Genomic DNA, 25,943 nt, shown 5'->3' on the forward strand with positions numbered 1-25,943 from the left:
TGAATATGGGAGTGCATCTTTTGTCTGTGAGATTTCACACGATGAGGTTCAGACCCAGTGGTACAAAGATGACAACAAGCTGAAGGCTGATGACAACATTAGAATGCAGCAAGATGGTAGGGTGTAAGAGGGGGATCTTTCTCCTGAGTGGGGGGTGGGTTGGAGATCAAGCATATAAGACATCTGAAATGAAGAGGGTTCAGAAGCGAGTTCCCCTTTTGTTTTGGGACTGAGGTTAGGGTGGAACAAGTGACATGGTGGGAAGCTTAGTGTGGGAAGTGTGATGCTATCCCACCATCCCACACTGCCAGGAGCAGGTAGGAAATGAGTGCAGTTATTTCCAACGTGGGGGTGAACAGGGCAGTCAGTTCACCTCTCCAAAGAGGTTTTGTCTGACAGTGAGTGTGATCCTTCTGTATCAGGTACTTTGAAGGTGATGACGGCCACATTCAGTCAGTCCTTGTAGAAGCCATGTTTAGATTACACTTTGGTGGGGATGTGGACGTGGGGGAATGGGTGGTTTCATTGACATGAGAGAACAGGCAGTGATGCTGTGAAACCAGATGGATGATGCTCAGCCTGGCCATGTGCCTCAGAGCTCTTTGCTCAAGGAAGCCAAGTGTAGTTGTGGGTTTGCTCTCAAGAGCACAGTTTGGTAGGGATGAGTTGGTGGCTGGACTAGATGACCTTAGTGGTCTTTTCCAGCCTTAGTGACTCTTTGGTTCTCTGCTTCAGGAAAGAGCTACTTGCTGACTTACACACGTGTCCAAGTCAAGGATGCAGCAGAAATAAAATCTGTAGCAGAAAAGGCAGAATCTCGTGAATCTTGTGCCCATCTTACAGTTAAAGGTAATTATGCTTCTGATGATGATTTTGATTAAATTATCTTATGTTATAAACGAGCTAACATCCTTTGCTTTAATGTCAAGGAAGTTAAACACCACCAGGGCCTTTCACAGAAATAAAAACTCCTACCTACCTACCTTTCTGCCCACAAAACATCCAGCTTCTGTTTTGGAATTTACTTTTGCAAAGTAAGATGGATTATTTTCTTAGGAGGTTGATTTTCTACGTTTAGACTTCAGATTTGTGTTTGAACGTTGAGGGATAAAAAACATAGCTTGACCTTTTCTTCATTTTCTCTTGCTGTTTGAAAAGAACACAGGGTTTTGGTTTTTTTTTTAATATATACAATGTCAGGGTATATATATGATGTTAAGTGTGATAAAGAAAAAGGAGACATTTGAGTTAGCACACTACTCAAGAGTTCAGTCCCCAGCTTTGCCACTGTTAAAATTATAAGGGCAAGAACTTCCTGGAAAATGAATTTCTCCTAAGTAGAGTCATTACATTTGAGCTACAGAGACCTTTACTAGGTGAAAACTTGTTGTTCAGAGCTAAGTTGCTGTATTTAACCAAAGTAATTATCAATGTCCGTGTTTCATTGAACCTCTTTTCCATTTCGTAATGCGAGGAGTTTGATATTGGGATGGGAAGGTCATGGTTTGATTTAGATGTTGGACTGGGAATCAGAAGATCTGGGCTCTTTTCAGGTTGTCAATCTTATTGTCTGACTTCTTAACAACATTCTTTTCTTTCTATTATTTTTTAATGATGTTTCAAGGCATTCTGAGCTGATAGGTGTAGTGTTCATGTGCAGTAATGCTGGTGTGAGTAAGTGGGGTGATAATGTAAGGGTTTTTTACATTCCTTCTAAATCTCTGCTTTCTCTTGTTCCATCCTTCTTAAAGAGCAATCCATTAATCTAGTAAAGGAGCTGTGTGATGAGGATGTGACTGAGCCTGAAAAAGCCTAATTTGAATGCGAGATATCCATTCCTTCTGTGAAACCTCCCAAGTGGTATCTACGTGGGGAAGTCTTACAGGCTGGCAGAAACTTGATTATGCAGCAAGAAGGCACCATCCACCAGCTTGCCATAGCGATAACCACCACTGATATGACAGGCACCATTCAGTTCTCAATTGGCAAATCCAAATCCACAGCCAATCTGCTCGTCAGAGGTAACATATCCTGGCTTGGTTTACATCATGAAGATGAAGAATTAATTAACATACAGTCTTCCTTCACTGGGGTCGTTGAAATATTGTGTGTGTGTCTGGAGGGTCTGCTCCATTTCCAGTTCAAAGTCGTTGGACACTAAATGAGACAGCTGCATCTCAGTAAAATATGTGTTTGAATAGTTGTGATGTGCTTACTATTCAGATCTAAAGAGCTGTGGTTTTGTCCTTGGCTATTCCAAAGAAGTCAAATCAGGTGAAATTAATTGTATTTCTGAAGTAGACAAGTTTAAGTTTGGTAGCACCTAAATTTGATGCAGTTTGTCATTGATTTCATCTGAAAGAAACTTCCAGACTTTTTATCAGCTGTTTTCCCGTTGCAGCGTAAGAGTCTCCATTCACATCCTAAAGTACTTGTTATATTTTCAACTCACTCTTATTTGAATAAAAGCCTTAACTGGGAGCAGTTTAATAAGCACAGAACAAGAGCTGGACCTTGCATTTGGTAGATAATATACAGTATTACTTTATAGAAATGTAGTCAATGGCATTCCCTATAGGCAATCGTTTGTTTTATCTTTGGAGTGGTTCAAACAACTATTGTGAAGATGAAATTAATTGGGATGGAATACACACAAGAGACTTTCCTCTTCTTCCAATTGTCCTCATCCTTTCTTCTCTTCCACCCCTGCTTTTCAGATTACCATATACAAATCACCAGGAAGTTGGAGGACAAGACAGCTTTTGAATGTCATTCTGTCATCCTGTCCTGTGACTTCAGGCCTTCTCCAAAGGTTGTGAAATGGTTCAAGGGCCACACACCCATCGAGCCCTCTGAGAAGTACAAGATCAAGAGGGATAAGCATTCAGCAGAGCTCAAGATTCTGATGCTGAAGCCCGATGATGCTGGTGTGTACAAGTGCAAGGCGGGAATTGCAGAGACTGAGGCCACGCTGACAGCTGAAGGTATGAGCAGGGAGGGTGGCCTCTTCCATGTCCTATTTCACCTCAGATTTCTCTTCTTGAGGTTGATTTCTGCCGTTCTCTCCTGCTAACTTTATAAATGTATAATCTTCACTGAGAAGATTACACAAAGATCATCTAGTCTAACCATTCTACCACATCCCAGTATGCTTTATAGTAACAGTGGTAACAGTTCACCTTGTTTCCCCACAGCCCGCAATGTAGAAGTGACGAAGCACCTGCAGGATGTGGAAATTGAAGAAGAGAGCTCTGCTGTCTTCTCCTGCGAGCTGTCCCATGATGACGAGGACGTGGAATGGTTCCTGAATGGCAACCTCCTTTACACCAACAATTACAATGACATCAAGAACGCTGGCAATTGCTGCACACTGACAATGAAGCAGGTTAAGCCTGAGGATGCTGGCACAGTGACAGTGAAGTCAGACAAGGTGTCAGAAAGCGCGCCTGAAGGTGAGAGGTGGGTCTGATCACAGCCCTCCTGGATGCAAGAGATGCTAAGGAGCTCCAGTTCATTCAGTGCAGCAGTCCTGCTTCTAAAGCTCACCTCTCTGGGGTGACAAGTCATCAGGGGCTTTCTTCCAGTGGAAGGTTCCATTGCAGCAGATATCAACGAAGGAGGATGGTTTTGGTGTCCTGCCAAAGCATTCCATTGCTTTTTATCATCGTTTTACTTAACACAAGGAGAGTTACAAGAGCAATTTCTATTACTGCTTCAGTAACATGCAGTGTCAATGCTGTTGCCCCAAGGATATATGACTGCTGGGAGAGATCATTCAGTGTGTGTTTTGCCTCTGGAATGACTAATGACCAGGCTGTGAACAACCTGATCTAGCTGTGAATGTCCCTGTTTATTGCAGGGGAGCTGGGCTAGATGGCCTTTAAGGGTCTCTTCCAATTCTAAGGATACCGTGATTCTAATCTGCTCTCCCCAGCAATTAAGCTCTTTTATTCTATGCGCTCAGAGTTTGAAGGATTTCCTCTTTCTCCTTTCCTTTGCATTTGGTGGATGTTTTTTCCCCAGTATAAACATCTGATGTGTGAAATAGAAGATAGATAAAAGGAGTCAATAAAAGAGGAAAATCAAAAGTGTTCAGCAGCTTATCCTCTTAATCCTGTGGCCTGCTGTATGAGCTCTGCTCCATGTGAGGGCAATGCCAGCTCTCCAGCTTTAGAAGAGCTGCATCCCAATAACTTCATATGATATCAGTCCCACCCACAGCAATGCAGGCTGTCCCTCCTGTTCCCTGTATTCTCCTACTGATTAGTTCAGAATTCCTTAAAGCGCATTCTGTCAAGAGACATGAAACCGCTTTAGGTTCTATATTGGTGTTGTCAGTACTGGTAAAGATTTATTGATCTCTCCTTAAAAAGCTGAAAGCAACTGGAAATGTCTCAACTTCTGTATCACGTTGTTCTGTTTTGGCTGTTTAATTGCAGAGAAGCCTGCTGTCTTCATGAAGTCCTTGGATGATGTTTTTGGTGAGGAGCGGGGTGTGATTAAATTGGAATGTGAAGTCTCTAAAGAGAAGGTCAAACCAGTGAGGAAAAAGGACGGTGATGTGCTCACTTCTGGCAACAAGTATGAGCTGGTACAGTCTGGGAAGACCCTATGTCTCCTTCTCCATGACCTCGAGAAGCCAGATGCAGGTTTCTATACCTGTGATATTGGCACTGATGTTGCCAAGTCAAAGGTCAGCGTTCAGGGTAAGTACTGTGGAAAGTAAAGGAGTGCTGAAAGCACATTCAGTGTGGTCACTATGTCTTACACCTATTCCCCCACGAGCCTTAATAGTTTCTACAATAGAAGTGTATTACTGCAATGTAGCGCAGTGATGTCTGGAAAATTCCCATTGCTTTTGATGTAAATGTATCTCCTTTTGCCATGAAAATCACCAAACATGTCAAGAATGTCCTGGAAATGTTTCCTTTCTAAACATCCCTAAAATGGAGAAATGGTTTGAACACCAGTAGGGGTAGGATGGTAACAAAAGAGCTAATAGAAACAGTTAATTTCTTGTCATAGGCAAAACCCTTTTTCTCACCCAGCTTCCTAGAGTTGTCCTCTCTGTTAGGTTTTTCCCTCTGTAGCTCATTGAATCTTCATTGTGCTCCATGGACTGAGCTGCTCTCCTTGTAGTTCTTCCAGAGCAAAGCCAAGAGATTCACGTCTCTTTTTTTTATAGCTTTCTGGTAATTCTGAGAGGAGAATGTCTTAGAGAATACATCAGTGAGGAACGCAGCCATGATCTGTAAATCCTGAGTTCAAACACCAGTACTGCTACTCACATTGGTCACGAATGCCTTTTCTCCATCTAAACCTCATACTAACCTATCTCTTATCTTCCAGAGCTGAATATTGGCATTAGCAAACGGCTGAAAAACACTGAAATCCAGGAGGTAGAAGATGGCACTTTTGAATGCATTCTGTCCCATGAAAGCATTGATGAGTTCAAGTGGACACTGAATGGAAGCAGAGTGGAAAGTGGTGGGCGATTTAAAGCTTCTAACGTGGGTTGGTAAGAGACTCTCCTTATCAAAAGTGTGACTCCTACTGACTCTGGGGAAGTCGTTTTTATTGCCTGTGGTCTAACCTCCAAAGCCTCTCTGTCTGTGAAAGGTAATGAGATGGGAGAGATTCTGGGGTCTGATTCCTTCAACTGTCTTCTGATAAGATTGTCATGAGAGCTAACTCATAATATGGTTAAAGTGAATAGCAACCTTCTACTTGAACCTCGAAGCACTGAGAATTTCTCTTAAAAATAAGTAAAAGGAGGAACCATTTGACACAAATGTGAGAACTACCCAAAGCACTGGGGTAGTGTTGGAAATGGGCATCTCACTACAGCTTGTTCCATTAACAGTAAATCAGGAATGATCTGTTGAGGGAACTGTGGGAGCAAATATCCTCTAAGTATAAGCTGAAGGGATGGCCTTCACATCATCTAGCTGTACAACAAATTCCTATCTAGAACATGTGCATCTGAGAGCATCATCTGAGGCTCCCAGTGTGATGAGTGGAGAGAAGGAAGAGGCAGTTTTCAGACATGGTTCATCATCCTCAATTGGGTAGATTTAAGAGAGAATAAATGCTGCCTGGAATTCTATTGTCTGTACTTTGCAGATTACTGCTGGCTGTAGGATGGCGTCTGTTGCAAGTGCCTCTCTAACTTATCTCCAGCATGTAGATGCGTGTATTTTGAGAGAGGCATCCTACCCTAAGTGTATGTTACTCAAAAAGCAATGTTTTCTTTCAGAAAAACCTACTGAGGTAACAAAACAGCTGGAGGATAAGACAGCAGCAGCAGGGCAGGACATCAGCCTGAGCCGTGAGCTGTCGAAACCAGATGTGAACATCAGGTGGTACAAGGATGGCAAAGCAATCAGAAAAAGCCAGAAGTACGACTTGCAGCTGGAGGGAACTGGGGCCATTCTGATCATCCATGACTCTACCGCCAAGGACAGCGGGGAGTACACCTGTGAGACAGAGGACTATGAAACAAAAGCCAGGGTTACTGCAAGGTGAGTTGAAAAGCACACTGGGGATGGCATGTAGAGAAGTCGAGGTAAATATCTGCAGCCTGTGGGTGATGTTTTTCTCTTCTGTTTCCTTGAGCGGGATCAGTTCTTAGTTTTCAGAAAATATGATGGATTAAAGTCTTTTCCTTAAAATAATCTGGAAACTGAATGATTCTCCAGTGTGATGTGGATCTGGACAGCCTGGTCTGGTGGTTGGTGACCCCTTGGCAGGGGCTTTAAAACTAGATGATCTTTGAGGTCCTTTTCAACCCAGGCCATTCTATGATTCTGTGATCATTCTATGATTCTATGATCTTGGGTGTTAGTGAGCCAAGAAAATATGGCAATCTGAATTAGTCTATATTGAATATGTGTAATCAAAACTATATGCAGTTTATCAGATGAGATCCTACCAGCGCATGTATAATGGTATTAAACTTTCCAGATATCTTCTGGAATGATCAAGCCTATGTAAATGGGTGGACTCTGTGGACTTCTTAGATTCTTTGCATCTCTATGTGATGTTCTAGAAGTGAGGGCAAAGGAGATTCAGTACACCTCTGTATGCTTGAGACTTGTTCGGGTAACAAATCCCTTTGTCCCACACCCTCATCCCCCTCTTTTCCTTCCAGAAAAACCTAATTACTTTATCAAGGAACTTTCAGATCTGAAAACTGAAGAAAGTGGAACTACAATTTTTTCATTTCAGTGCGAGAAATGCTCATACACCGTCATATGGAGGAAAGGCATTGCTGAGCTCAGGCCTGGCAGGAAATACGAGATGGCACAGAAAGGACGAGACCTGCAGCTGAGCATAAAAAATCTGGAGAAAAGTGACAGTGACGTGTACACCTGTGACATTGGTGATGCCCAGTCCAGAGCCAAGCTGGTTGTACAAGGTATGTGTGAGAGCCATATGACTGCGCATCCTGTTTCTCCACTCCCAAGACATTATCCTGGTAGAATTTGTACATTTATGGCAGGTCTTTGGGGCTGCAGCTGTCTGGCCTGAATAGCGGTTCACAAGCCATGCACAGAGCGAGCTGCATGGAAAGGGAAAGAACTACCAACTAGAGCAGTGCCATTGAGAACTTTATGTATCATTTAAAAACCAAAAATGCTGATGTACGGTGAGGCTGGTGACCCAGAAATCAGTGTGAACTTTCTATCTCTGACCTTTCTGAGTTAAAAATAGTTCTCTAAAGTTCTAGGCAAAAATTCCCTGATGCAGCATTCTGGGTAGTTGTCACGGTTTAAACAAAAATTTACCTGTGTTCGTGACAGGGCGGCCACAGGCAAGCGAGGTGCTAGAAGGAGCTGAACCTCAGTCCCAGCTACTTCAGAAGCAGCCCGAACCCCCTCATACACGGCTAAGATCTCCTTCTCAGTTTAAGCATAGCGCTCCTCAGACCCTTTATATGCTCGACTCCAAAATCCCAGGGGTCGGCCTTGGGTCTCTCCTGAAGCTCTTTGCCACAAACTCCAAGTGGGACCTTTTTCTCCAGCAGCAGTGTAGATTATGTTTTTCACATCCTGTCCCGTCCGTACTGGCCCCAAGGCCACGGCATGGGCTATCTCTTGTTTTATCTGCTCAAAAGCCTGCTGCTGCTTAGGACCCCATGAGAAATTATTCTTCTTCCACGTTACCTGATAGAGGGGGCTCACTATGTGGCTGTAGTTTGGGACATGCATTCTCCAAAAGCCCACTACTCCCAGAAAAGATTGGGTCTCTGTCTTGTTGGTGGGCGGAGACATAGCAGTGATTTTGTCAGTCACATCTGCTGGGATGTGTCGATGCCCATCTTGCCGTTTTACACCTAAAAACTGGATTTCCTGGGCAGGCCCCTTCACCTTGCTGCGCTTAATGGGAAAACCAGCTTGCAAAAGAATTTGGATTATCTGTTTTCCTTTCTTGAAAACCTCTGCTGCTGTATGGCCCCACATGACAATATCATCAATATACTGCAAGTGTTCGGGAGCATTACCCTGTTCCAAGACAGCTTGGATCAACCAATGGAAATGGTTGGGCTGTGCTTCCACCCTTGAGGTAAACAGTTCCAGGTGTACTGAACAGCTCTCCAGGTAAAAGCAAACTGTGACCTACATTTTGCAGCCAATGGGATGGAAAAGTAGGCATTAGCAATGTCAATGATGGCAAACCACCTTGCTTCTTTTGACTCCAGTTCATACTGGAGTTCTATCATGTCTGGTACAGCAGCACTCAATGGAGGTGTGAATTCATTCAGGCCACGGTAATCCAGCGTCAGCCTCCATTCTCCATTGGCTTTACGCACTGGCCATATGGGGCTGTTAAAAGGCGAGTGAGTTTTGCTAATCAATCCCTGATTCTCTAATTGGCGAATTAGCTTGTGAATGAGGAGCAATGTGTCCCTATTGGTGCGGAACTGCTGTCTTGTACCACTTTGGTGGCAATTGGTACCACTTGGTCTTTTACCTGGAGCAACCCCACAGCAGAAGGATCATCTGACAGACCAGGTAAAGCTGACAGCTGCTTAACACAGTTTGTGTTAACAGCAGCTATCCCAAAGGCCCATCGATAGCCCTTGGGATCCTTAAAATATCTCATCCTAAGGTCATCAATACCCAAAATACATGGAGCCTCTGGACCAGTCACAGTAGGGTGTTTTTGCCAGTTTTTACCATTGAGGCTTATTTTGGCCTCCAACATAGTCAATTCTTGGGAACCCCCAGTCACTCCATGGATCTATATTGGTTGTGTCCCTTGGTGACTTGAGGGCATTAGGGTGCATTGTGCGCCAGTGTCCACCAAGGCTTTATATTTCTGTGGTTGAGATGTGCCAGGCCACCTAATCCACACAGCCCAGTATACTCTATTGTCCCTTTCCCCGCCCAGGCTGTAGTCAGGGCCCCTCTATTGGTTACCTCGATGGCTTGCAGCAACTGGAACTTCCCCCCTTTTGGGGCATGTAGCCCTGTCTTTCATGTCTCATGTCCAGTTCCACATGTTGTTTGAAGCACCATCTTAGAGGCAGCCTTTATTTCTCCAGCCCACCACTCTCTTGTACCACGAGAGCTCTCCTGCTTCTCGCTGTGATGTGAGACCAAATGGAAGGCCCTGCAGAAGTCTGGGTAGGTGATGTCAGTTGCTGTTCCTTTCCCCAACTGGTGCTGGGAAAAGCAGGGAATGGGACTGGGAGACATCCCGGCGGTGGGATCCTGCCTAAGCAGAACTGAATGGCTGTTCTGATCCATGTATTTTAACCTGAGTGAATCTGACACTAATGAGGGAGGTGAGGGACCTGTGGGAAGAAAATGTATGTGCCGCAGTTTGTGGTGCAAGGTGTTCTAGGAGCTGCTGGTAACAGTGCCCAGAAGTCTTCCTTTTTTGACGGGGAGAGGATTAACAAGGTTATTTTAATGAATCTATTTCCTTTCTGTTCATCTTTCATACTACCTCTCAAAAAACTGTCTGTGGATTCTGTCATAGTTTTGTGCTGTTGCTGTCAATATTCTACATCATAACATCATGTGCAGTATGAATCATTAATTGAGGGTATAAATAGTGGAATCATGTACAAAGGAAAAAGGGTTAAAGAGAAAGTAAATTTATGTGTGGATTCTATGCATTCTCAAGTAGTAGTTCTTGCTAAAGAGAATTCGTGTGCACTCTGTGCTTTCATCTGCACAAAGGATCTTGTAATCATCTCTGTCTGTGTTTCTTTTAGACCCAGAGATGGAGCAGAGAGGAACACAGACTTGGGTGGATCTTCATTCAGGAGCAGGGACACGTCATGCTCATCTGAGGTGTCTGGCTGACAGCAAGAGCAGAGAGGTAAGTTTCATAGGGTCGCGTGCCCATTTTATTTTATTTTTCATTCATGATGCATAGAGGCGTTCCCCAGACAAAGTGAGCATTTCTCAACTGGACTTTCTAGAAATGAGCTAGGCAGTGAAAATGGGTTTGAAGCATTCCTAAGAGCCCCGCAAGAGAATGCTGAGAGTTAATCTGGCACCCTCCTTTGGAAACGTCCGTTGTCTGTCAGCTCTTAAGCTGTGCCCTAACACCTCCCATTGCGCTGCCACACCAGGATAGAATTCCAAGCCCACACTGAGTCCTGGAATGTTGTGGTGCCGTGTTGGAATCAGATGTGACCACGTGGTCTTGGCTCCCCGCCTTGTGGGGGGTCATGGTGGACCAGGCTGTTGGCCGTAGGTGATGTCATAAGCGGCTGGAATGAGGGGAGGAGCGGTGCGTTCTGTGTTCCTTTGTCGGTGAGCTAGTGGTCGGAGTGCCGTCAGTTAGTTAGTGCCGTCAGTTAGTGCCGTCAGTTAGTGCCGTCAGTTAGTGCCGTCAGTTAGTGCCGTCAGTTAGTGCCGTCAGTTAGTGCCGTCAGTTAGTGCCGTCAGTTAGTGCCGTCAGTTAGTGCCGTCAGTTAGTGCCGTCAGTTAGTGCCGTCAGTTAGTGCCGTCAGTTAGTGCCGGTCAGTTAGTGCCGGTCAGTTAGTGCCGGTCAGTTAGTGCCGGTCAGTTAGTGCCGGTCAGTTAGTGCCGGTCAGTTAGTGCCGGTCAGTTAGTGCCGGTCAGTTAGTGCCGGTCAGTTAGTGCCGGTCAGTTAGTGCCGGTCAGTTAGTGCCGGTCAGTTAGTGCCGGTCAGTTAGTGCCGGTCAGTTAGTGCCGGTCAGTTAGTGCCGGTCAGTTAGTGCCGGTCAGTTAGTGCCGGTCAGTTAGTGCCGGTCAGTTAGTGCCGGTCAGTTAGTGCCGGTCAGTTAGTGCCGGTCAGTTAGTGCCGGTCAGTTAGTGCCGGTCAGTTAGTGCCGGTCAGTTAGTGCCGGTCAGTTAGTGCCGGTCAGTTAGTGCCGGTCAGTTAGTGCCGGTCAGTTAGTGCCGGTCAGTTAGTGCCGGTCAGTTAGTGCCGGTCAGTTAGTGCCGGTCAGTTAGTGCCGGTCAGTTAGTGCCGGTCAGTTAGTGCCGGTCAGTTAGTGCCGGTCAGTTAGTGCCGGTCAGTTAGTGCCGGTCAGTTAGTGCCGGTCAGTTAGTGCCGGTCAGTTAGTGCCGGTCAGTTAGTGCCGGTCAGTTAGTGCCAGTCAGTGTTGTCAGTCAGTGCCTTTATTGCCTTTTTCTTCTCACCGTCGTGTGCAGCAGCTTGTAGGTAAGCTGAGCTGGCGTGGGATGGGTGGGTGGGCAGTGAGGTGTTGAGAACTGCTGGCTGTTTGAGCTCACAGCACCGTATTGCTTACTCTTGACCATCAGACATAATGTTCCCCTGGTACACACGTTCCAAAGGGGGTATCCGTAAAGTTGGCACCTGTCCCGTGCTTCTTCCATTGTCTTTGCTCAGTAGTGGAAGCATTGTAAAGTTGCTGGGCGGACAGGCATCACATAGCCTGAGACTCAGCATGTCTTGCAGCAAGTGGATGGGACGGTTGTGCTGTGTGTGTTATTCCATGGATGTCTTAGCCCTGCTCACTGACCTGCTCTTTCTCTCTCCTCTCCTCACCCTCCGCCCACTGCCTCGGTGCAGCTTTTGCTCTCATTCCATCCAAGCAAAGCGACAACTGCTGCAGATAGCTTGAGGTGATCTCACTGCCAGGTACGTGCCATGATTTGTCCCCCCACATGGTTTTGCCACATGGTATGGGCGGGTAGCTCTGAAGAAGTCTGTCCATACTGTGCTGTGTGAATAGAGAAAACAGAAGTGTGTTTCTGCTCTGTTCCAGCTCTTCACACTTGCTGTTATGGGTGCTGCGTGCAGTGAGATCAGCCGTGAGCCTGAGGTGGCGGTGACGGAGGTACAGTATGAAGCTCTGGCCGGTCTTTGTTCCCTGTGTTGAACCATTAGAAGGAGCTGCAGATGTACTCTCCTGCAGGAAAGAATGGGCCAAAAAGGGCCTGGCCAGCTGTCTGCGCCAGTGCCATTGCTGATGAGTCTGGGTAGAGAGAGATGCATCTTTGCATGGCCTAGCAATGCACACCAGGAAGGGAAATAACTGTGATGAGACGTGCAGCTCCTTCTCAAGTGCTCCTGATAAGGATAGAGCGCATTTGCTGCAGCTTTCTCTGCAGATGTGCTCCTCACCTTGAAATCCTCCTGATTTGTCCTCAGCTCCTGACCACGGCCTGTGCTCTGTTTTGCAGGCTGATAACATGCGGAAGCCGCAGCTGGTGCGTGCTATGTCATCTTTAAACGTACCAGCGATTGCGGCAGCCCATGTTATTAGGAGCCACGTCACCCAGGGGCCGGATGAGCTCTCTCTGGAGGTAAGCAGTTCCAGGCGTTCCTTGTTGTTGTGCACAGAGAGTAGTATAGAGTATGAACGCCTCGGGAATACTCTCATATTTTGTGTCGTAGAAGAAGGCTTTTGTTTTAGCTGTGCTGAAGCTGGGATTGATGTTTCAATCTTTTGCAGGTTGGAGACATCGTGTGCATTGTTGATATGCCACCAAAGGAGATGAGCCCCTGGTGGAGAGGCAAGCGTGGCTTTGAGGTAGGCACACATTTTTGACTAGAGAGCACAGCTTCAGTAGTATCTAGAATCTCCGGTTGGAGCTGCTCTGCCTGCACAGGATGGCTTCTGGATGCAAACAGTTGCCCTGTGTCGGTGTCAGAGGACCTTCCCTTTGGCTCTGGGCTTGGGCTAATGCCCACCTGTCTTTTTGTTCTTATTACAGGTTGGTTTTTTCCCTGGTGAGTGCGTGGAACTCATCAGGGGAAAACTGCCCGAGTCCATCCTACATTCGTTGCCAAAGCCAGGTGCGTATTTTACATTTGACAATGCGGGTTAGTAAAATGGGGTCTGAACGTGGCTTTCAGGGGGTTCATTAATGCCCGAGTTGAGCAAGCTTAGAAAGAGAACTGCATTAAGCTCCTTGGGCACCTCCAGGGATGGGGAAAATCCGTTCTTGTGTGTCCTTGTTGGGAACATGCTTTCTGTTGTTACGTGTTCTGTTGAATGCGTTGCACTTGGCCTCGTCCAACCGAGCCAAGCCTGAAATGAACTTGTTTCTTTGTTTTGTTGCACAGAGCCAAAGAAACGGGGCAAGTTCATCTCCTGCCTTCGTTGCCCGTTGAAGGCCTGCCCCAGGAGAGCGAAGCAGCCGGAGCCTCCAACATTCTCGGGATCCATGTCCCTGCTTGACATCGTTGAGAGGTATTTAGCCAACAGGACTTGAGGGCTGAGCTGTAGGAATGGAAGCATCCTTTGCTGTTTGAAACAGAGCGCTTTTCTAAGCTGTGTTTCAGCAGAAACCAGGCATTGACAGGAACAGGCAACTATTGGCAAGGGTTCGGTGCAGCTCTTCCCTCACCCTGCACCATGACTGACAGCATGCTCTGTTTTCTCTGCAGAATGAGTTCTCCCAGTAAGAGGGCAGAGTCAGCAGCTGGCAGTTGGCGTTCCTGCTTCTGCCTGGGCAAACCTTCCCCTGTGGCCAAACGCCAACTGCAGAGCAGTGCCAGGGAGCCCTCTGAAGCTGAAGTCTTGGTCCTGGCAGGTAAGCATGCAAATCCAGCTTTCAAAACACTGCTTGTCAGCAACACAGGTAGAATTCATGCTTTCAGTGGGCTTGTACATCCTTCTGGCATTCAAGCCTGTGCCTGACATCTTCAGTTGACCCCTGTCTTTCCCAAATGAGTCTCTTGTCAACACAAGAGCTGGACCTGCACGAGGATCACTTTCAAGGCAGTGACACTGTTGCTAGAAGCCTATTTGCTTCTGCCCACCATCACTGCATAGCCAAATGTCAAGAACCTGTTTCATGATTCATCTTGTGAAACTTTGACACTAACTGCTGTGCATCTACTCCTTCCTTTGTGACCCGAGCCTTTGTATATCTCCAAGACACCGGGCATGTTACGATGCAGCTTCCTGTGATTCCATCAATGAAGAACTGTTACTAAGCACAGGATGCTGCAGTTCAGATGAAAGCCTTCCGTATAACATCAGTTATAAAGAGAAGAATGCCATCATCGTTGAAGCTCTCGTTCATCCCATACCTGCTGAAGCTGCTGACCTGAGCCTGCCAGACTCCTCAGGCACCAGCCTGAACCGAGTGCCTTTCGAGGACAGCCCAGCCCAAGCACAGCACGAGTGCCCCGACAGCAGCACAACCATGCAGGCTCAGGTCAGCATTACAGAGGAGAAGCCAAACATCTTGGAGGGGGAGGTAGAATCAGGCCAAGAGTCCCAGGCTCCGGGCAACAGCACGACTTCTGAGACACTCTCGTCAGACAACAGAGAATGAGTCCCATCTTTCCTCCAGACCTCACACCCCCTCCTTTTTCCTATTGAATAAAGGCACGCTCGTGCTCAATCAACGCCTTGACTGAATTCTGAGTTTTCATTCGCAGAGATTGGGATGAGTACAAGAAACATCAAGGCAGCTCAGCTTGCAATGCTCTGGCTGTGGGATGCGTGCAGGGACACTGTAACCATACAGGGAAAGGCTTCCACTGCTTCCTCAAGCTGTAGTCCAGCCCTGCTACTGCTCTGTGGCACAAAGCCCTGAGGGATGTTCCATATTGTTAACCTAAGTGAAGCCAGCTTCATGCACTGTGTTTTGTTGTTGCTGGGTGAGAGTGGGATGCACGTTGGTGAGAAGATGAGCATTGCTGGATCTGCCACGAGTGTCCCTTCTGCCTCTAAGAATATGTCCTAAGTAGGATGTGAACACTGCTGGCACTTCCTCATTGCACGTGCTTGGAGGATCTTCAGTTCTTGCACATTCAGGATGTCTGTCAGTGACTACGAGGAAATTCTCAAGTACTAGGAATTCCATGAAACAGTTGGAACGGGTAAGTGTCATCTTTGTACAGAAACAGCACGCCTAACAGTCTGTCTCACCACTCTAGAATTAATCTGAGAATAGATTAACAGCTCTTGTCAGTTCTCTAAGTCAGGTTTCATTTGTATAAATTTGGAATTCGTTTTTTAAACCAGTTGGAAATTGTAATATTATATTAGAGAAGAATTCACACTCAACTTTAAGCATCTGTGTTTTGATTTGTAGGTGGTTTTGCCAAGGTAAAACTCGGGCGGCATCTTCTTACTGGTGAAAAAGTTGCACTAAAAATCATGGAGAAAGTTACTGTAGGGGTAAGCCAAAAGGCATTTAAATATGAGAATATCTTCTGTTGGAGTTGTGGAGTTCTCAAGAACACGGGGGCAGGTGGGATGGTACATACGAATGCAGCCTACTGGTCCCATTGCCTTTTGAAAGATGCTGTAGAGCTGGAAAAAGTTTAACAGAGCACCACAAATCTTGTTGCTGGTTGTTCAGAGGGCAGAATTCTCTGGCTTTAAAATGGAGGAAGTTATTACATCATTACATTACATTACATTATTGTTACATTATTACAGCAACTTTACCAAAATGCCAATGAAAATGCTGAATGTTTTGTTTTTCAGTTTTCACAGCTCTGTTTCAGAATTTCTATGGGAGTGATGTCAGTCATTGCTGAGTTGATGTTGAATTGTGTACTGTCCCGTATGTGCTTGTTATGTTTCACAGCAGTCAGATGTGGTACCTGGTATGTCACAGTAGTTAGCAATCTCATCGCTTGCTTTTATGGTCTCTTAAGGATGACTTGCCTCATGCTAAAACAGAAATTGATGCCATGAAGAACTGAAGTCATCAACATGTTTGCCCATTGGATCACGTAAGAGAGACACCAAAGAAATATTTATAGTCATAGAGGTAAGAAATAGTTTCTGCTTTCTGTGCTGTCATTGTTACTTACCTTTCTCTGATACTCTCTAAATGCATTTTCAGATAACCTTATCTTACAGGGAAGCTGTTTGATTGCATTGTTTCTAAGGACCGCCTTTTGGAAGAGGAAGCTCCAGTCTTTTTTTGACATATTGTTTCAGCAATTGCTTATGTTCACAGTCAGGGTTATGCCTAGAGACCTCAAACCAGTGAGCCTGAACTGCAGTCAGTCTTCCATAAATAATAATGAATGTGTTTTTATTTTTCTGTTGGGAGAGAAAGTTACAGTACTCCACTCCATTCCAGTGGATTGCAGGAGAGAACTTAAGGCGGGAGAAGTAACACAAAGTAGAACTAATGGGTTGATTGAATTGATAGAATTATTTACTGAGATAAAGGATAATAGTTATGATGAATGCAAAAGCAATTGCTCACCACCTACCAATCAGTGTCCAGTTAGCCTCCTAGTAGTGGAAGAGATTTACATGAAGTTATACCCCCTTCAAAACTCCTTCCACAATATGTCATATAGTATGGAATATCCTTTGGCCAGTTTAAGTCAGCTGTCCTAGTTCTGTTCCTTCTCACTTCCTTGGGCTCTCAGCTGAGATTGACTGTGGCTCTGTACAACGCTGCCTGGCAGCAACTGTAAGCATCACTGCGCTATCTCCATTGTTTCTCTAGAATGAAAACGTAGTATTAAATCAGACACTGAAGAAGATAATTCAGTCCCAGCTGAAACTCAGACAATAACTTGTGCTTAGGATTCTTTCCCTACAGGAAATGTTAGATAATTATTGCTATTTGGTACTGTGTTGTGTAGCTGAGCTGGATTTAGTTATCCTTGAAGAAGTATCTTCCTCTGAAAGGGGAGTAAAACATGATGCTCCTAATGAGCGGAGCAGAGACACAGATCTGATCTGAGTGTTGGTTTCACATTTTTGTGATGCTCTTTGTTGCAGTTTGTATCTCGAGAGAAGCCCTTGTGGTGTCAGTCTGTTGTGTAACCTGCTCTAGTTTTGTGCCTCAAGGAAGAGTGATCCTTTAAACAAATGGTGGCTGTACAGAGGGTATGGGGTGAGATGCATTCCTCTGGCCCCATCCAATGGATTTTCTGTCACTGAAGACATGAAGCACAGGTTAGGTACTGGAAGGCTTGAATATTTCCTCACCAATAGGTTAGAGCTTGGCATTTTGTAAGCTGCTGGTATCTCTCAGTAAAGCAAATCATTACAGCACGAGCATTTTCCTAGGCATCTTATGAAATCCCTCTATCTAAGGCTACTGGAAGGCACTCTGAACAAAAATCATTCTCCCCAGCTTCTCTTCTCTGAGTGGGAGCTTCAGCCCCCTGCACAGGCTGGAGGTCATCCCCAGAACTTGCTTCAGGTTGTTATCCTTCCTGGCCAAAAACCAGATACAGTATTGTAGATGTGGTCCAGTGAGTGTTGAAGCAGGAATGACTTGTCGTGGTCTGGTTGTGCTGCTTTTTAATGCAGCTGATGATCTTGTTGTACTTCTTTTCTGTCAGAGCACACTGCTGGCTTGCATTCAGCCTGTGGTCTCTCACCACTTGTCCTCCTAGTTCCATACAGTTCGGTCTGTTCATTAAAATGTTTCAGTAAGTTGGTCTGGTCCTACGAAGTTGTATGACTGCAGTAAGCAGTGTTCATGGTGCGCTGTGAGTACTGCACACATTCCTCTTGGCAGCTTGTGGAACAGACATTGTGCATTGTTTGGATTGTGTAAGCATTCCTGTTGGTCTCTTGTGATGCTTACCTTCTTAGAGCACCTTTCCATGTTTGGCTCTACATATTTTGGTACCTTACTTGTTCTGTTTGGCTTAGCAGGGAAGGTCTTCTTCTGAAGCATCCTCAGTCTTGGTCTGGGCAGCATACTTAGAAATGACATGGACGTTACATGAGTGGGTGATCAAAGGGGGAAAGATCTCACCTTTCTGATCTGTTTCCTTTTAGAAGACAGTCCTGGAGAGGATTTGCTTTCCTTGTTTCCTGGAGACTTGGATTCTTAGATGGTTTTGACTGCAGCTATTTCTGATGTTAATTCCTTTTTCTGTACTTTAGTAGCAAAGTGCACGTGGAGTGCTTTGGAATTGTCTGAAGTTGCCAGGTTGCTTGTGATCACATATGTAACGTGGAGTTATGTGTGGTGCCAGTGATAATTCAGTGTGATGAACTTGAAGGCTTTCAGTAGAATTGCAGCCCTAATAGAAACAATGACTTGAACTCTGGAATTCTGTGTAAAATCATTAGCTAGCTTGTGGTCCGGGTCTTCAAACCAAAGGCTATGAGGTGCTGCTCTTGTTGACACAGGCTGTGAAAGATGACTTGAGCTCTAAGAGTAATTTCCCTTCTGCTCTTGATATGAACGTCAAATCCAAAATTACAGTATTAAGAACATAATATAAAAGTTTTTGCTGCTGGCTTGTGGACCTGCATTAGCTGTTAGCCATAGTTTGGAACTTGCAAAGCAATCTTATTTAGATTTTAGTGATGAAATCTTTTGATGAAATCTTCCTTTTAATTCTGCAAAAGAATCTCAATGGCACATTTCTTTTCAGTCTGAAAAGGCTCTGACATAATGAAGATGTGCCAGACTGCAGCCATGTGCCAGATGTGTTTGGATCCATGGAATTTTCTGATGTAGCTTCAGTGTTTGAAGAATCTCCGCTTGATCTAAATACTCAGAGAACAAAGCAGGTGTGTAAAGATGTAGTGCTAGTTTCTTACAGAAAAAATATAGCACTTAATCCAGAAATTTACTTCTCATTGTATATAGTGCTTACTCCATACTTCAGTATCTAGTAAACCTTGACCGAAGTAAGATACAGATTGAGCAAAGTATGTTAAGCATAAATTTTGGTGCCTTCTACCTGTAGGCCATGGTTCATTTTACAAGAACCCTAACTCCAGTGTTTGGTTTGCACAGAAATAGCAAGCAAGGGAACAAGTAAAGGAGTCAGTGAGGATTTTAAAACGCAATGGAAAGTGATAAGGCACAGTTGATAAGATTTTGGAGTTAGGTTGGATGTACACAGAGCTTTAAAGAGGAAGAATCTTCAGGAATAGTCAGCATGGATTGACCAAGGGCAAATTGTACTTGACCCATCATTGCTAGGTGAGCTTCTGCTTTAAAGCATCAAGCTGCATAAAGAAGGCAGTTTTAAAAGCAAGCTTACCAATTCGTTTTTAACCAGTGATTTTTTCAGGAAGGAAAGCTTATAGATGCTGTTTGCTAATGGAAGATGTAGAGAGGAAAAGCAAGAGAAAGGCATGATGTGTGCATAGCCACCACATCCCATCTGCAGCGTTCTCCCCCTCTGCAAACGAGGAGCAGCTCATCAAGCTTGGCCTGGGCCATGGAAAGGGAGCATGCTAACATCTGGGCCAACCCAAACGAGTTAGTTCTGCAGGTTGGTTGTTTTCTGCTGTTTGTCTCACGTCCTGTTGCTCAGCGGTAGATTTGTTCATGTTCAGTGCCAACAGGAAACACCCAACAGGTGGGGTTTGCGGAGAAAGAGGTCCTGCAGGTCTTGTGTGACACCCATGGAACCGTAGCGAGGCTGCATGTGTGTAAAACACCAGGAATCAACAGAGGTGTGAAGGTGAGCTGTGGGCTGCAGTACCACAGGAAGGGATGTGTGTGCTCTGGGTTTGGATGCTTCTGTGTGTTTTAAGTGACTGAGATACCACTGCTCAGTCTGTTTGAGTGTATAGAAGAAGTGTAACATCCATTCTGATGGAGTATTGTGAACGGAGCCCTGTGGGTTTGAGACCTGCCTTTAAGCTTGTGGGCATCATCCAGGAGTTGGGGATGGGGCAAGGGAAGTTGGGGTGAGGGATGAAGCGTAGGAACAGAAACTTCTTTGGTCCATATTAACTCCTCCCTTTTTTGATTAGGAATCGATGTGGGTTTCTTTTATAAAGAAACAGACTCATTGTGAAGCCTGTGAATGAATTGATTCACGCCTGCTGATTGGTGCTGTTCTCTACAAGGAGCTTCAGTGGAAATGGACACTTCTGGTCCACTGTCTGGCCCCCTCCTATGTGCTCAGATCAGCCAAGTTGTCAAGGCCTGGCTCTTGGTTGGTGAGTTGTGCCAAGGTCAGAGAGTTGGATTTTCTGGGCTTTGAGACACGTCTTCAAGATGCACATTGTGTTATTTCTGATGTGTTGACCTGTTGAGGTCCAGCCCCAAATGAGGATTCAAGTACTACCACAGCAGGAATGGTTTAGATTGGAACTGGAATGCAGAAGGTTGGAGTCAGCAGGAGCAGGGAATCGATCATCCCCCTGTACTTGGCACTGGTGAGTCCTCACCTTGAGTTCTGTGTTCAGTTCTTGGCCCCTCACTGCAAGAAGGACACTGAAATCCTGGGATATGTCCAAAGAAGAACACTGAAGGTGTGAGGTGTCTAGAGCACAAGTCTTTTAGCAAGCACTATCTTAGAGGCAGCCTTGATTTCTCCAGCTCCAAGCTTTGTGCCACAAGAGCTCTCCTGCTTCTAACTGTGATGTGAGACCGTATGGAAGGCTCTGCAGAAGTCCTTCCTTTTCTTGACTGTATTTTGTGTGGCTTTGGACTTGTTTTCATCTTCCTCAAAGCCCTCTGCCCAATTCTGTGTCCTTCTCTGCAGCCATGAATTCAATATGGAGCAGGTTCCTGAGCTCAGCGTCCAAGACATTCACAGCGTGAGCTCCCTGTGTAAGATGTATTTCAGGGAGCTCCTGAACCCTCTGCTGACCGAGCAGCTGTATGCCAGGATCTCTATAAGCTCAGGGCAATGTCTTGGAAATGACACGTACCAGTTCCCTGGCCATCCTGGTTAGTGGTTGTAGCAGTGCCCCAGCTCTGAGGTCTTCTTTCTGTTAGCCCCATGAGTCACGTCTTTGCCACATCCTGCCTCTCACTGATGGCACTTGTGGTGGTGCCAGGAGGTGCTTATTTAAGCTATTCACAATGGTTGTGAGAATTCCTTTTCCTTTGCTGTTCTCCTGCTATTGGTAGAATGGGGTTAATAGCAAAGTGGACTTGGAGACGAATGCCTGCTGCGAGGAGCTGCACTGTGCAATCAGGCTGTAAAGCTGCCCAGTGCTTGCACCGCTTGGCCTTGATGGCACGGGCTGTGTGTATAATCAGGAGGGGTGTTAACTCTTTGAAAGGGCCGATAATATCAGTTCAAGAGGAAATGGTTTTATGTTGAAAGAGGGAAGATTAACGTTGGATGTTAGGGGAAAGTTCTTTACTAGGAGAGTGCTGAGGTCCTGGAACAGGCTGCCCAGGGACGTTGTGGATCCCCCATCCGTAGAGGTGTCCAAGGCCAGGTTAGATGTGGCCCTGGACAGCCTGGTCTAGTAAATGTGGAAGATAGGTGGCCCTGCCAGGCAGGGGGAGTGGAGCTTCATTATCCTTGAGGTCCCTTCCAACCCGGGTCATTCTGTGTTTCTGTGTTCCCCAGATGCCTCTTGGAAGGCATCAAGTCTGCCTCAGTGCTGACCACCAGTGCACTGTCCCCATGGGACTTAATAAGACACTTGATTTCTCTGGCAGGGATCTGCTCGGTGATAAACATGCATGCTAAGAACTTAGCGATAGTGTGGGCTCCAAACCTCTTAAGGTAAACTTCTTCTTCCATTTCAACACGATGCTTAGTTCTGCTGTCCCCCAACCCAGGTGCACAATTTCTAGATGACAGTTTCTACTCACTTGTTTAGCTGGGACTGCTGTGTCTCTGATCATCCAGGAGAATTAGTGGCATCACATCAGTGGCATTGCTGTTTGCCCACTGCGGAAGTCTCCAGAGCCCAGCTTGACAGTTTTTGGCTACAGAAATTCAGACTTGGGGAAGTGACCTCGGGGAAATGACTTGTAAGATCTGCCTTTTCTTCAGATCCCAGCAGAGCCAATCTTCCTGCACCAGCAAAGCTGCTTGCATGGAGCTGCAGATACAGTCAGCTGTTGTGGAATTACTCATCAGCCACACAGATGTCATCTTCTGCTCCAAATCCACACCAGCCATGGGAGAGGGAGTAGGTGAGCATCTTCCTCCATTAGCTTGATCTTGATCTGACAGCTTCATCCAATCCAGGGCTTCTCCAAGATCTTTGAAAATTCTATTACTGTTGAGGAGACAGCAGGCTTCTGGGCTTAGATTAGAATATGGTGCCCCATTCCTGGATCCTTAGTGTGTCCAAACACAAACCTTACATAGAGAAAACCATCACTGCTGTTAAGATTTTTTGCAAGCAGTTGAAGCTTGATTGAAATGTGGCAGCAAAGCTTTCTGAAATCCCAGACCCCTAGTTTTTCTAGGATTTTTGTTTGCCTTTTTCGATACAGTGAGTTGCTCTTAATTGTGGCTGTGTCCTTTGCCACGAGCATACCTCTGAGCACACGGTTATTTTGAGCTCCTCTTCTTCCAGTGTCTCGGATAAGCAAGTCTGAGAGAAATGCAGAACTGGGATGGCTGTGCTGCTGCTTCCTCCTCCGTCTCACCTGTGGTTTTCCCTTGCAGGGCACAGTTCTCTGCCTGGGCCCAAGTCTGTGTGGGTGTCTCCATCCACAAAGCTGCTCACACTGCAGGAGGCACAGGCTGAGAGGAGAGGCCAGAGCAGCTCTCCTGTTGCAACACGGAGCAGCAAGATACAAGTGGAGGAAGGGCCTGCAGCTGTACTGAGGAACTTCAACGCAATCATTGATTTTCCATCTGAAAGGTAAAGAAAGAGGAATTCCCTTTCCAGCCCCTATCATCATTGTTCAGGTGATTTCTATTGGTTTATTTTTTGTCCATTATATCTCCAAGCACTCAACTAAAAAACAGTTGCACTATGGGCTCAGTTCAGCCACACAAGGTGCCTTTCCTTCCTGGTTGGGCAGGCAGTCACAAGATGCAGAAAGCCACGCTGGTGTCTATCCTGGCCTGTGCTGCCTGTACCTGGAAACACTGGGGTTTTCCAGATTTCAGGGCCACGCACCTGAAACCAATTGCGCTTCTCCTGTAAGCAGAGCTGTTGGTCGGACTTGCTGGCACTAGAAATTAAAGATGGCAGTGAGCTGAGGCCAAGGAGGTGTTAACGTAAGAGTCAGAGATGCTTTTGAGCTTCCCTTATGGCTGCACCATTTTCTCAGAAAGCAGTTACACCTGCCAGCTCCTTTCCTGTCCGGCTGTGGAGCCTTTGCTCACATGCTCCGCATCTTGCTTGACACGGTTAAGAGGAATGTAGCCAGCAGGACTTGAGGGCTGAGCTGTAGGAATGGAAGCATCCTCTGCTGTTTGAAACAGAGCGCGTTTCTAAGCTGTGTTTCAGCAGTAAGCAGGCAGTGCCAGGAGTAGGGAACTGCTGGCAAGGGCTCGGTGCAGCTCTTCCCTCACCCTGCACCACGACTGCTCTGTTTTCTCTGCAGACCATGTTCTCCCGGCAAGAGGAAGGAATCACCTGCTGGCAGTTGGTGTTCCTGTTTCTGCCTGCGCAAACGATCCCATATGGCCAAACACCAATTGCAGAGCAGTGCCAGGGAGCCTTCCAAAGCAGAACGCGTGGTCCTGGCAGGTAAGGGTGCAAATCCAGCTTTCAAAGCACTGCTTGTCAGCAACATGGGTAGAATTCATGCTTTCAGTGGGCTTGTACCTCCTTCTGGCGTTCAAGCCCATACCTGACATCTTCAGCTGACCCCTGTTTTCCCAAAGGAGCCTCTGAAGCCTTTGCCTCCATGGGCAGAGGAAGTTGGATGCTAACCCCTGTGTATCCACTCCTTCCTAGGTGAATCGAGCTCTTGTGAACCCAGAAGAGCCAGGTCAAGTGCTGATTGCTCAGAGAGTGCTTCCATCAACAGAGACCTCATGGGAAGCACAAGTTGCTGCAATTCAAATGAGAGCCTCCCGTGTGCCAGCAGCGACGGAGAGCAGGAGGTCATTGTTCAGGCACTCATTTCTCCCAGCTCTGCTGAAGGGGCTGATCTGAGCCTGCCAGAAAACACAGTCACCAGCCTGGACTGTGGCCTGGTGCCTTTGCAGAGCAGCCCAGACCAAACACAACCCGAGTGCCCCAACAGCGGCACCTCCAAGCAGGACGAAGTCACTGTCACTGAGGAGCAGCCGAGTCTCTTGGAGGGGGACTTGGAGTCAGGCCTCCAGTCCCAGGCACCCGGCAGCAGCACGAGCTCCGAGCCACTCTCTCCTCAACAGCAAAGGATGAGTCCTGTCTTTCCAAGTGACTAAAGGCACGCTCATGCTCAGTCAACGGGATGGGGTGTTGGAAGAAGAAATGCTTAGAAGAGAAAATTTCCAGTGTTCATTTTAAAATATGGCATTTTTAAAAAGAGAAGAAGATAGAATAAGCAGATGTTGACAGATAAAGGGCACCTCATCAAATTTTGGGAAAGTCCATCTTGAGGAAACTTGGATAAGAGCAGAAAATAACTGTTTATGGATATACCCAATCACTAAAAATACCACCCTGAGTGCCAGCTCATGGCCCCAGACCCTTTTCTTCATTTCAAGAGCTGTCATCACAGAGGGCATCTTCCTGAGCTGGAGACCCTGAAGTAAAAGAATCCTTGGTCCTCAGTTAGTCCATGTAACTGATTTGCCTCGGAGCTGTGAACGTCACAGTGCACAGCTGAAAAACTGGCAGAGTTCCCCTGGAAACCCTGATTTGAATTCAGCAAAGTTCATCAAATCCAACAAGATTCAGAGGAAATGTTACAGGAACAACGAGTTGATATTTTCTCTTAAACTTCCTGGTAGGAGCACTAGAAATGTGGTCAGAAGTCTTTGTGGCATATGTAGGCCTCTTTTAAGAGATCAACATCACCTTTTGCAAAACAGAAAGATGTGGTGATTTATTCACATGAATACTGTGTCTGAACTCCACTTGTACCTGCCAAAGATCCTGCTACCTTCTCAGCTCAGTGAAGATTTGGCCTGCTGTATGCCCTGAATTATGGTATGGTCTTACCAGATTTTCCGAGTGAAATAACACATGACCAAACACTGCTCCTACTTCAGAATATATCCTGAGTTCATCCCACCTAATACAGACAGAATCATCTTATGCTCTGTTATTAGAGTATGAGAGATGGTTTGCATTGTTGACTAAACATACTTTTAGCACCATAGAACCATAGAATATCCCAGTTTGGAAGGAACCCAAAAAGATCATCAAGTACAACTCCTGGATCCACACAGGACTACCCAAAAATCAGACCCTGTGTCTGAGAGCACTGTCCAAAATACTTCCTGAAATCTGGCAAGCTCAGTGCTGTGACTATTTAATCTGGGGAGGCTGTTCCAGGGCCCAATCACCCTAAATCTTACTTCACTGATTCCTGAGAATTTCTTGGATGACCACGTTCCTATGTCATATGTATCCAGGTTAGATTGCATGAACCAAGCAGATCAATGTGATCTCATCCTCAACAATTTTGCATAAACCTAAAAGCACTGAGTTTTGTAAATGGGAAAGAAACACAAAGCAGACGCAGTTCTTATTCAAACTATAAAATGTCTAGGTGTTTCATGGGAAAAATAAATTTATATTGAACATATTTATATGTAAATTTTATTGTACAATAGAAATAAAAGAACATTAAAAACAATGAGAAATGTGCTGTTGTTTTATTCGTCTTCACAATGATGATGAAGAAAATTAAGTACAGAAGGATTTGGCCCAATATTCACTGACTTGTGTTGTCCCAGATTAGACTTCTCTAAGTGTA

The 25,943-nt window shown here is 45.8% G+C and overlaps 2 protein-coding genes and 2 long non-coding RNA genes across 11 annotated transcripts; all 4 read left to right on the forward strand.

Moving 5' to 3' along the window:
- Positions 1-4,372: 4,372 nt before the first annotated feature.
- LOC146760263 (obscurin-like protein 1) lies at positions 4,373-5,522 on the forward strand. The gene is made up of 2 exons (XM_085551396.1): positions 4,373-4,706; positions 5,350-5,522. Exons 1-2 carry the CDS (start codon positions 4,457-4,459, stop codon positions 5,520-5,522), a joined length of 423 nt encoding a protein of 140 aa, XP_085407522.1. The 5' UTR covers positions 4,373-4,456.
- Positions 5,523-6,265: 743 nt separating this feature from the next.
- LOC146760264 (uncharacterized) lies at positions 6,266-10,300 on the forward strand. 2 transcript variants are annotated; one of them, XR_014947396.1, is made up of 4 exons: positions 6,266-6,521; positions 7,228-7,417; positions 9,548-9,629; positions 10,226-10,277. It is a non-coding gene; the product is annotated as an uncharacterized LOC146760264 (long non-coding RNA). The 2 variants fall into 2 exon arrangements; XR_014947395.1 differs by lacking the exon at positions 6,266-6,521 and having other exon boundaries at positions 6,963-7,417; positions 10,226-10,300.
- Positions 10,301-13,147: 2,847 nt separating this feature from the next.
- Positions 13,148-15,194, forward strand: LOC146760265 (uncharacterized). Its single transcript, XR_014947408.1, has 3 exons — positions 13,148-13,251; positions 13,522-13,991; positions 14,321-15,194. It is a non-coding gene; the product is annotated as an uncharacterized LOC146760265 (long non-coding RNA).
- A 715-nt stretch (positions 15,195-15,909) lies between these two features.
- On the forward strand, positions 15,910-25,823 carry LOC146760266 (rho GTPase-activating protein 32-like). 7 transcript variants are annotated; one of them, XM_085550778.1, is made up of 8 exons: positions 15,910-16,193; positions 18,787-18,925; positions 19,435-19,830; positions 20,126-20,533; positions 21,777-22,259; positions 22,741-22,939; positions 23,631-23,776; positions 23,987-25,823. In XM_085550778.1, the coding sequence occupies exons 5-8, from the start codon at positions 22,088-22,090 to the stop codon at positions 24,442-24,444; spliced, it is 975 nt and encodes a 324-aa protein (XP_085406904.1). In that variant the 5' UTR covers positions 15,910-16,193; positions 18,787-18,925; positions 19,435-19,830; positions 20,126-20,533; positions 21,777-22,087; the 3' UTR covers positions 24,445-25,823. The 7 variants fall into 7 exon arrangements, with proteins under 7 accessions (XP_085406904.1, XP_085406905.1, XP_085406906.1 ...); XM_085550779.1 differs by having other exon boundaries at positions 21,900-22,259; XM_085550780.1 differs by having other exon boundaries at positions 19,435-19,638; positions 19,703-19,830; positions 20,126-22,259.
- The last annotated feature ends 120 nt before the right edge of the window (positions 25,824-25,943 follow it).

Source organism: Coturnix japonica, chromosome 6 (assembly GCF_054131305.1).
Source record: "Coturnix japonica strain WE chromosome 6, WE-NBRP24, whole genome shotgun sequence".
Lineage (NCBI taxonomy): Eukaryota > Metazoa > Chordata > Aves > Galliformes > Phasianidae > Coturnix > Coturnix japonica.

Bases quoted from the DNA above. Each gene is read 5' to 3' on its own strand.
- LOC146760266 (XM_085550778.1), top strand. From the start codon at position 22,088: ATGACTTGTAAGATCTGCCTTTTCTTCAGATCCCAGCAGAGCCAATCT. The intron at 22,260-22,740 runs GTGAGCATCTTC...TTTCCCTTGCAG, and splicing joins AGCCATGGGAGAGGGAGTAG to GGCACAGTTCTCTGCCTGGG. The intron at 22,940-23,630 runs GTAAAGAAAGAG...TTTTCTCTGCAG, and splicing joins ATTGATTTTCCATCTGAAAG to ACCATGTTCTCCCGGCAAGA.
- LOC146760263 (XM_085551396.1), top strand. From the start codon at position 4,457: ATGAAGTCCTTGGATGATGTTTTTGGTGAGGAGCGGGGTGTGATTAAA. The intron at 4,707-5,349 runs GTAAGTACTGTG...CTTATCTTCCAG, and splicing joins GTCAAAGGTCAGCGTTCAGG to AGCTGAATATTGGCATTAGC.